The sequence below is a fragment of the Myotis davidii genome, unplaced genomic scaffold, assembly GCF_000327345.1.
Source record: "Myotis davidii unplaced genomic scaffold, ASM32734v1 scaffold514, whole genome shotgun sequence".
Lineage (NCBI taxonomy): Eukaryota > Metazoa > Chordata > Mammalia > Chiroptera > Vespertilionidae > Myotis > Myotis davidii.
The window spans coordinates 331022-340009 of record NW_006286236.1 but is presented as its reverse complement, the minus strand read 5'-3'; the positions used below and the strand labels follow the sequence as shown (position 1 = coordinate 340009).

The following is an 8988-nucleotide window of genomic DNA, read 5'->3' as shown; positions in this document are numbered from 1 at the left end:
CCCCTGCCTCCGGCTGTCTGCTGTGCCCACCAGCTTCTGCCCCACTGGTTAGAGGTTGCACCCATCCCAATGGCCCCTTGAAGGTCAGCTCTTTAAGAAGCACCAGGGGCCTTTACCCCTGTGGCTACCCCGCATCCCTCCCTCCATCTCCCCTTCACCAGAGCAAAGGCTGCTGCAGGGAGACACCTCAGCTGCCTTCCCAGCAGACAGACCAGCCTTTGTGCCCAGGGAGCTGGTTGCCATGGAAACTCCCAATTTCCTTTCCAGTGGGGACTGGCTGCAGGGGCTTCTCCCTTCTCAGGAGTATCACAGAGCAGGTCTCATCAAGCCACCCATTGTTTCCTAAGGACCTGCCTCGAGCCTCTTATCATGGGCTCGGATCCCCTTTCAGGAGCAGTGGCCCAGCAGGAAGCTTGGGGACGCAGTGATCTCCGCCCTCCCCAGGCAGAGCCCTGCTGGGCAAGTCAGCTGGAGCAAGGACCCAGTACCTGCCCCCCTTATCCCCACTCCTCAGGCCACTGCCCACACGGTGTCCTCCATGGCCCACCTCCCTGGTCTGCCACACCCATACCCTCCTTCCCAGCCTCTGGAAGATGTCCTTCCTGTTCTGTGCGGGCCCGTGACCCTCTGAGGCCTTGACTGGGATGGGTGCTGGGATCATAGTGGGCAGGGAAGCAGGACTCCTGGGCTCAAGGCGTGGCTTTAAATCAGGACTGGAGCGCACCCTCTGTCCTAGGTTCTAATGGGTCCTATTCTCTTCACCTTGCTTACCGGACATGCCGTAAGACCAATCACATTGGATCTTCCCTCCCTGGGGGGGCGGGGGACAGGGAGAGGGTTTATATTGACCCCAACAGAGATAGAAGGGAAAATTGACTCCCTGAATAGAATATACCAGCCTTAACCTCCCTTCTACTGTCAGCTCCCCTTCCCGGTTAACTAAGGAGGTAAGGGAATTGACCTAAATACCCAAGTTAGGCACCGAAGAGTTATTGCTTTGCATTGGCCCCGGGGTGGGTGCACCCTGGTTGGACAGATGAGCGGTCAGTTCCAGGAGGGGTGTTTGCTGCCTTGCAAGAGGGTTAATTCAGGGAGCAGGGGACTTTGCACCCCCTTCCACCCTCCTCCAAGCCTGTGGAATCCTTTAATCAAGTTGGGTGCTGAAATTTCAGCTCTGAAATGCCGCCTTTGTGCTGGCATCCAGGCGGCCGCCCTAGAGTGCGGGGGTCACTTTCTCGGCCCCGTTTCTCTAAATGGTGTCTTTGTTCCTGCTGGGCCGCTCAGTATCAGATGTGATTAAAGGGAGATGGGGTTTGGGTGGGGGAGGAGAGAAGGGAGTGGGGGGTTAACCCTTAGGGAATAGGGCGTAGGAGAGATGGAGAAGGGGGTGTTTTTCCTCCCACCTCCCCCTTTCCACTCTCCTCCTCTTTCAGGGAGTCAGTCCCTGGCTACTCAGCTGGCCAGGGCTGGGCATAATCTCTTCACCTGGCTCCTTCTCTCTTTACATGTGTCACTCCCTGACTGAGGCCCCAGCACATCCGGAACCTTGAGTCTAAGGGATGAAACAAGCCAGGTCTGCCGACTTCTCTGGGATCAGTTGTCCATTTTCCCTCTTCCCGAGTCCCCAGTGACTTCCCAGTCGATCGCATGAGATGCAGTCCTGCCGCGAGCAGGAGCAGTGAACAGACTGGAAATGGCCTAATACCCTGTTTTCCAACAGAGGTGAAAGGGTGGGTTGTAACAATGACGAGCACGTAAGGTTAGCACCGATTGATCCCGGACTCATACCTAGAATCGGTTACTGCTTATTGGAAAACACTTAGGTCATGAAGAGATCCCAAGGCTGGCATAGGGTTTCTCAGAATATTACCCAATGTTTTCGGTGGTGGCTGGTCTGGAAGGTCGGCGGCTACAGCAAATCTTGTTATAGCAAGGCACCAGGCGGTCTGTACTGTGATGAAGTGTGGACTTCGTGGTGATAATAGATTCAGAATCGATTGCCAGTCTTTCCTTAAGAGTGTAGTGACAGAACTAATGAAGGATTTAGTGGATTCACAGGGCCTGCTTCTCTTCATTTCAACCTTTTTTATTAGTGACTTGAATAGGATATTCAGGTTTGCAGATACAGAAGGAGAGCTAGTAAGTTGTATTCAGGATTCCAAAATGTTTAACGTAGGTGGGAAATGGTCAATTCCAACAAGATGAAATCTGTTAAAGATCAGTATAAAATCCTGCTTTTATCTACAACAACAAAATACCCGAAGACATCTTACATACAGTTTGGGGCGATCTGACTTGGCAGCAGATACTGTTCAGGAGAACAGGGGTTCGCAGCTACCACGGAGCTTCACGGAGCCAGCAGTTTTGGTGAGGTTGCCTAAGAGCTCACATGATGCAGTTTCCGGATGGGAGTCTGGCCACCCTGGAGGACTGGGCTAGGTCTTGGCACGCTCTACCCCACCCCTCCCCGCCCCACCCCACCCCAGGTCCTGACTAGGAGGTGAGAGGTGGGTTAGGGAGCTGAGGTGCCGGTCTGGAGCAGTGGAAAAAGCATCACTTCAGATTAAAAGTGAAAGCAGGGCCTGTAGATGCTGGGCAGATGGAAGAGATGACGGTTAAGAGCATCAGCACTTCTTAGCATGAACCTCAAAGCTTCAGTTTGCCCATCTGGAAACTGGGGACAAAGACTGGATCTCCTCCCTCATAGGCTTGAATGACATAAAGCACTTGGCCAGGGAGCACTCCGTAAGTGATAGCTATTAGTGTTATTATTAGCTGGGAGTAAGGAAGACTTCAGCCATTGGAGCCAGCCATCAGTGGAGCATGTGGTGAAAGGATTTCCCCTGCTCCCCTGGCTCCTGCCCCCAGCACAGCTTGGAATTCAGCTGAGGAAAGAGTCTGAGGGAGGAAGCACTGAAAGGTTAGATTGCACGCCGGCCATCCTGGGTTTACCCTCAGACACAGGCAGCTGCCGTGAAGGTTGGCTAGATCCTGGATTGGGCCAGTGTGTGTTTATGTGTGTGTATATGCGGGTGTGTGTGTGTGTGTGCGCGCGTGCGCAGAGAGAGAAGGCCCAGCATCACATCCTAAAGGACTGGGCAGCCAGACACCAGGAAGTCAGGCCTGACCCGCCTCTCAAGTCCCTGTCTCTTGAATTCTATGCAAGCTCCCTCTCCTCTGCTGGGTAAACAGAGGGGCTGCTGTAGGGTGGGCACAGCTGGCCTGGGGGAAGAGCTCCCATCTGAGGCCCCAGCCCCTGAGCACACTGACCCACTGCGAGGCCCCCTCTTCCTAGGCAGAGAGGAGACCTTTGGGTTAGCTGTCCTTTGCATTCCACCCCTAGCTACTTCCAGGAAGTGTGAGGAAGCACAGGTGCAGGGAGAAGAGACCAAGAGACAGGCCAGGTCAGGCCCACCAAGCAGGTAGCTGGAACCTTTACTTTTATTACAGGGAATACTTAATGCAGAGTTAATAGGAGCTGGAGAACCTAGGGGGGTGGGGAGCTACTGAGATAAATAAGGGGGTAGTAATGAGTTACATGTGGATTGTGGGGGCTGCAGAACAGGAACATAGGGGCAGACAGAGCTACATACTTTATTCAGATACCACTGGGAAGCAAAGGGCAGAGGCCAGGGCAGAATGTACATGGCAGGAGTTTAGTGTCTTCAGCTGCTGCTAGCAACCTGGTGCTGGGCCCCTTGTCCTCCTGGAGCCAAGGGTTTGGGCACGAGCAGCATAGCTCTCTGGGAGCCCAGGAGTGGGGCCGAGAGCAGGGGCCACAGAGCCTGGTGAGGGGGGAGGGAGCTGGCGGAGAGCCAGGAGGAAGGCTCTGTGAATTGTCTCCAGTCCTTTCCTCACCTCCAGGATGTGCCTCAAGGTCTGGGAGGCTGTAGTGGAGGAGGCCCTGGGGCCCTCTTTCCGATTAGATGAAAACTCAGGCTGTTGGCATAGAACTGGATCTGGGGTCTCTAAGTTGATTCCTTTCTGTGTTCAGGAGGGAAGGGGAAACTGGGGGGATACCTCCCACTGAGCCCCCACCCACCTCCACACTCTCGGAGGCTGTTCAAAGCTGTCCCCAGCCCCCAAGGGGCAGACATAGCCCACTCCAGGCACTGATGCAGGGATGGCCTTGACCTTCGGCACGTGGCACAGGTGGCATGGGTTATGTCAGACCCCTCGTTCAACACGAAAGAGGAAACACAGTCACAGGAATGGCAAGGCCTCCGATTCCCATCCGACCCTGGGCGCTTCCCCCTCCCAGAGGGTGAGCGGGTCCTTCTCAGGTCCTGGGATGGAGGGTCATCCTGGGGGGAAGGTGCAGTCCCTCATGGTCCAGTCTAGGGGCAAAAACCAACCTCCTCCTCCTTGGCCCAGCCTAGTTTAGGGCTTTGCCTGGGCTGAGCCCGGACAGAATGGGGTGGGGTCATCAAAGGCAGTGAGCCCGACAGAAAGCCTCCCCTCAGCTGTCAGCCTCTGCCGCCTCCTCCCCAGCCACCACCAGGACGGAGATGGGCCAGGAACTGGGTGCGAGGGCTTGGGAAGGGCATACTAGCCAGGGGCTGGGGGGATGTGACAGGGCCCCTTTAAGGTCGGGACAGCGTCGTATATACTGGCTGCTCCCAGTGTGTGGGGCTGTGGGATTGGGGCCCTGAGGGGCTGGGATCAGAGATGGCCGTGTAGAGGGGCCGCTGTGAGGGCCCCATGTAGGAGAAGGCCGAGTAGAGGCCGGAGGCCTGGCCTGAATGGCCGTAGTAGGGTCCTGAGGGCTGATGGTCAGAGTAGTCAAACTGGGGGCGGGAGATGGAGGGGAAGGCGGAGCCGTAGTGGGGCAGGCTGAGGGAGGTGTAGGCGATCTGCGAGGTGGACGGCTGGTCGCTGTAGTGCGGGGGCCCCTGGGGCCCCGCGGTCTCCGTCTTCACCTGGGCTTTGGTATCCACACCAGGTGGCGAGACCGTGGGCAGAGCCACGCCTGGCGGCTTGGAGATCCAGGCGGAGTGTCCACTGGCCACAGCCAGGGCGCTGCCCAGCCCATAGCCAGCTGCTGAGTAGCTGCCCACGTGGCCCGGGTGCCCGTTGGGTGGCAGATACTGGTCCAACTCAGCCACATCGAAGGTTTCCATGTTGGACATTACCTCGTGGCTGATCTCCCCGATGTCTACGTTGCCGAAGTCGATGTGAGGCTTTCCGCCCTCCCCCATGGAGCGCCCGTCCCGCTTGGGGTCTGCCTTCCCCGACTGCAGCTCTGTCTTTGGGGTGGTCGGAGGGGTAGGGGGGCCATGGCTCTGGCCTGAGTGGGAGGAAGACAGAGAAGCAGGAAACCAGGTCAGAGGCTTCTAGATGCTGGTAGTTCACCCTCAGAGAAGGGGTCTCCAGGACCTGAGGGCTGACCCTGCGTGCCTTGTACGTCTTACAGGCCTGGGCAGTCTGGGTTGGCATTGATTTATGTCACGGTCTTGGGTTGCTCTCTAGTGGTTCCTGAAGTCCCCCAGCCTTACGGGTGGGTCCTGCCTCCCTGCCTCCCCCCTGGAAAGGCTGCCTCCTTTTGAAAGACCTTTCCCGTTGGAAAGTTTCCTCCCATCAGCTGAGGTGGCTGCCTTCCTGGCCCTCGGCTCCTTAGCTGCTGAGCCCAGGGGGGCCCTGCCCTCCATTCAGCCGCCTGCCGGCTGCTGTCCTCGCTGACCTCTCTCCTGACTCCCCGTCATGTTTGCTGGCTGGCCTGTGCCTCCTCCCCGGACAGCAGTGTTCCCTCCAACCCCTTCCTCCCGGAAACCTTCCCGCTGAGCCAGCCCCCTGGCAGTGTCTCCAGACTTTCTCCACCCTGTTCCTTTGTCCACTTCACATTCACATGTCTATTCGGCAAACACTTAGGGGCACGGTGCCAGGTAGAGGGGACATAAGCATCAGTAAAATGGGTCGCTGTCTTCACCAGCTCAGAGGCTTGGGGAGATCCCGAGACCCACATGTGGCAGCTGCAGCAGTGCCGTGCTGACGGGCACGCAGGGGCTCGGGCCAGCGGCAGCCACGCACCCTGCCCTGGGGGTCTGGCGAAGGTCTCACTGAGGGAAGGGCTGAGCTGGGCCTTGAAGGCTGAGAAAAAGCCCAAGCCCACGGTTACAGTCTGAGGTGGTGCTTCTCACGGCCCAGGGTCTTCTTTCTGGGGGTGTGTGTTTGTGCGTGTGCGTGCGTGTGTACGTGTGTGGGAGGATGACGGGACGGGAGGTCCCATCACAGAGAGATAGGAGCTCCTGCAGGGCAGGCCTGTGCCCCGTCCATCAGACCAGAGGGAGGGCTGGGTCACTTGCCATGTGACCCTGGGCAGACCCCTGTCTTCTCCTAACCAGTTTCCTTATCAGTAAAGCCCGGCCTCCATCCTGAAGCCCTCCTGGCCCGGAGTCTGGCGGGGCTGGATGCTTCTGGAGACCCAACTGAGCAGATGGTGGGTGACCCCTCCCTAGAGGTCATGCCCCGCTGCGTCTTGGGTGGCTGTGCATGCACTTGCTTCTCCCTATACCTCAGGCACGTATGCTCCTGCTCCTCCTACACCAGTGATGGCGAACCTCCTGAGCTCGGCGTGTCAGCATTCTGAAAAACCCTAACTTAACTCTGATGCCGTGTCACATATAGAAATTTTTTGATATTTGCAACCATAGTAAAACAAAGACTTATACTTTTGATGTTTATTTTATATATTTAAGTGCCATTTAACAAAGAAAAATCAACCAAAAAAATGAGTTCGCGTGTGACCTCTGACACGCGTGCCATAGGTTCGCCATCGCTGTCCTACACCCTGGTTCCTGAGTGTCTGCTCCCGGGCCTGGATCAAATGTGGACTCGGGACATAGCTTCTAAGAGCAGAGCTCTGACTTCCTGTGAGCCCAAGCGAGGCAGCCGTGGTGCCTGCAGAGGCCCCGGAGCCAGAGAGCCTGGGCTCAGACCTCAGCCGTGGGGCCCATCACCTCAGTTTTCTCACCTTCCAGGGAGTGTAATGAACCTCATCTGAGCTCTGAGCCTCCCCGTTTAGAACGATCGAATGAGCAGACACACAAGGCAGTTGGCACAGTGCCTGGCACACCGTAGGTGCTCAGTTAATGTTAGTGTTCTCATGAATGACAATGAAACAGGATGGCCTGACAGGCCCTTGCATGGCATGCGCTCAGTGTCACAGGCCCTGCTGTCTGTCTCCCCATCAGACCGGGAGGTGGGAGAGGCAACGCTCTCTTTTCTATCTGCTCTCCCGGTTCTCAAACCATCCAGTCCCGCCTTTTCTTGTTGTAGCTCACCCCAGGGCCCCTTAACTGGCCCTTCCCTCAGCAGCAGTGCCCCCTCCATCTGCAGAGCCATCTTACCCACTGCCTTCCCTGGCACCTGGGCCCCTGCACCCAGCTGGAGTGACCACACAGCCTGGCAAGCCCTGCTCAGGGCACAGGGCTGTCGTGGAGTGTCAGGGTCTCACGCCACCCATCCAGCCTTCACCTCTCCCCACACCAGCTCCCCCACCCACAGCTCAGCATCACACCCACCCTAGCCCCCAGCCCAGTGTTCACCTGAGGGGTGCTCAGGGTTCCCGTCCGACATCGGAGAGCCCTCTCCCGGGTGCCGGTGGTCCAGGTGGGCGCTCTTGTAGTGGGCCTGGATGGCGGCCCCGCCCTGCTCGGCCTCCGCGCCGGGGCACTCCGACTCCCCCTGCGCCGCCTTCCCGTTCTTCCGTCTCCTCGGCTGGTACTTGTAATCCGGGTGGTCCTTCTTGTGCTGCATCCGGAGCCGCTCGGCCTCCTCAATGAAGGGGCGCTTGTCGCTCTCATTCAGCAGCCTGGGGGGGCCATGGGGAGACAGAGAAGGGGCCACCGTGAGCGTCTTCCCTGGAAGAACTGAGGCCTGAGGGTGGGCGCCCAGCGCGGGAGCTGCCCTTTGGTTTACAGACTGGAAGACGTGAGGCCCAAGGAACCCCAGGCTCAGAGGGCGGTGACCTCACCCCCACATCTCTCAGGAGGTTGGGGTATAAGAGCGGTCAGCCTGGTAGCCCTTGGGACAGAGTCAGAAGTAGAAACAGAGCTTAGGAGGGGCAGACATCAGTTCAAGGAAAGGAAAGACTGTCTCCCATCAAAGCTGTCTAGCCTGGCCGGTGCGGCTCAGTGGTTGAGCATCGACCTATGAACCAGGTGATCATGGTTCAATTCCCAGTCAGGGCACATGCCTGGGTTGCAGGCTCCATCCCAGTGGGGAGCGTGCAGGAGGCAGCCGATCGATGCTTCCCTCTCATCGTTGATGTTTCTATCTCTCTCTCCCTCTCCCTTCCTCTCTGAAATCAATAAAAAAAATATATATTCAAAAAGCTGTCCAAGTGGGGTTTGCTACTTCGTCAGGGGGGAGCTCCCTGGGACTAGAGGTGCACAAGCCGAGAAGCGTGCGAGGGGGAGGAGCCCGGCCTCTGCTACTTACTAGCTGTGAGAGTGGGCAGGTCACTGCCTGAGCCTGAGTTTCCTCACCAACAGAACCAGGTGACAGTGCCCACTTCACCAGGTGTGGGGCTGGCCAAGATCACGGATGTGAAGCGCTTGGCACCAGGCCTGGGGTGGGGGCTGGCGCTTGAGACATAGGTGCTGCCCTTATGCTGCTTGTTGGGGCGGCTGCACAGGCCCTGGGGAGGGCCCGGCTCAGCTCTGGAACACTGACTTTGCTCATTGCAGTGGCTGGGGCGAGGGCAGGATGTGAGCCCTTCCCTGCCTCCTGGGGGAGACCCTGTCTCCTCAGCCAGGCTGACAGAGGGTAGAGGGAGCTCTGGTGCCCCAGAGGGAGGAGGGCAGAATGGGGTACCCTGCAGAGGGTGCTGAGGGGAGTCCTAGACATAAGGGACTTTGGGAGCAGCTCTGTTCTCTGCCCAAAGGCGCGCTCTCAGCCCCCACCCCACCCCCAATGGGCGTCCTCTTCCCCTAGTCAGCAGAAGGCTGAGCCCTCCCACCCGGGATGGGAGGGGGTGGTCATACCAGG

General features: G+C 57.9%; 1 protein-coding gene across 1 annotated transcript in view; it reads right to left on the bottom strand.

Annotated features, from left to right (window-relative positions):
* Positions 1-2070: 2070 nt before the first annotated feature.
* SOX10 (SRY-box 10) overlaps positions 2071-8988 on the bottom strand; it is an 8177-nt gene continuing 1259 nt past the window's right edge. The window contains exons 2-3 of the mRNA XM_015559830.1: positions 7545-7967; positions 2071-5287 (exon numbers count right to left, since the gene is read on the bottom strand). Of these exons, the coding sequence (XP_015415316.1) occupies positions 4584-5287; positions 7545-7967 (1127 nt within the window). The 3' untranslated portion in view covers positions 2071-4583. The remainder of the gene's footprint in view (positions 5288-7544; positions 7968-8988) is intronic.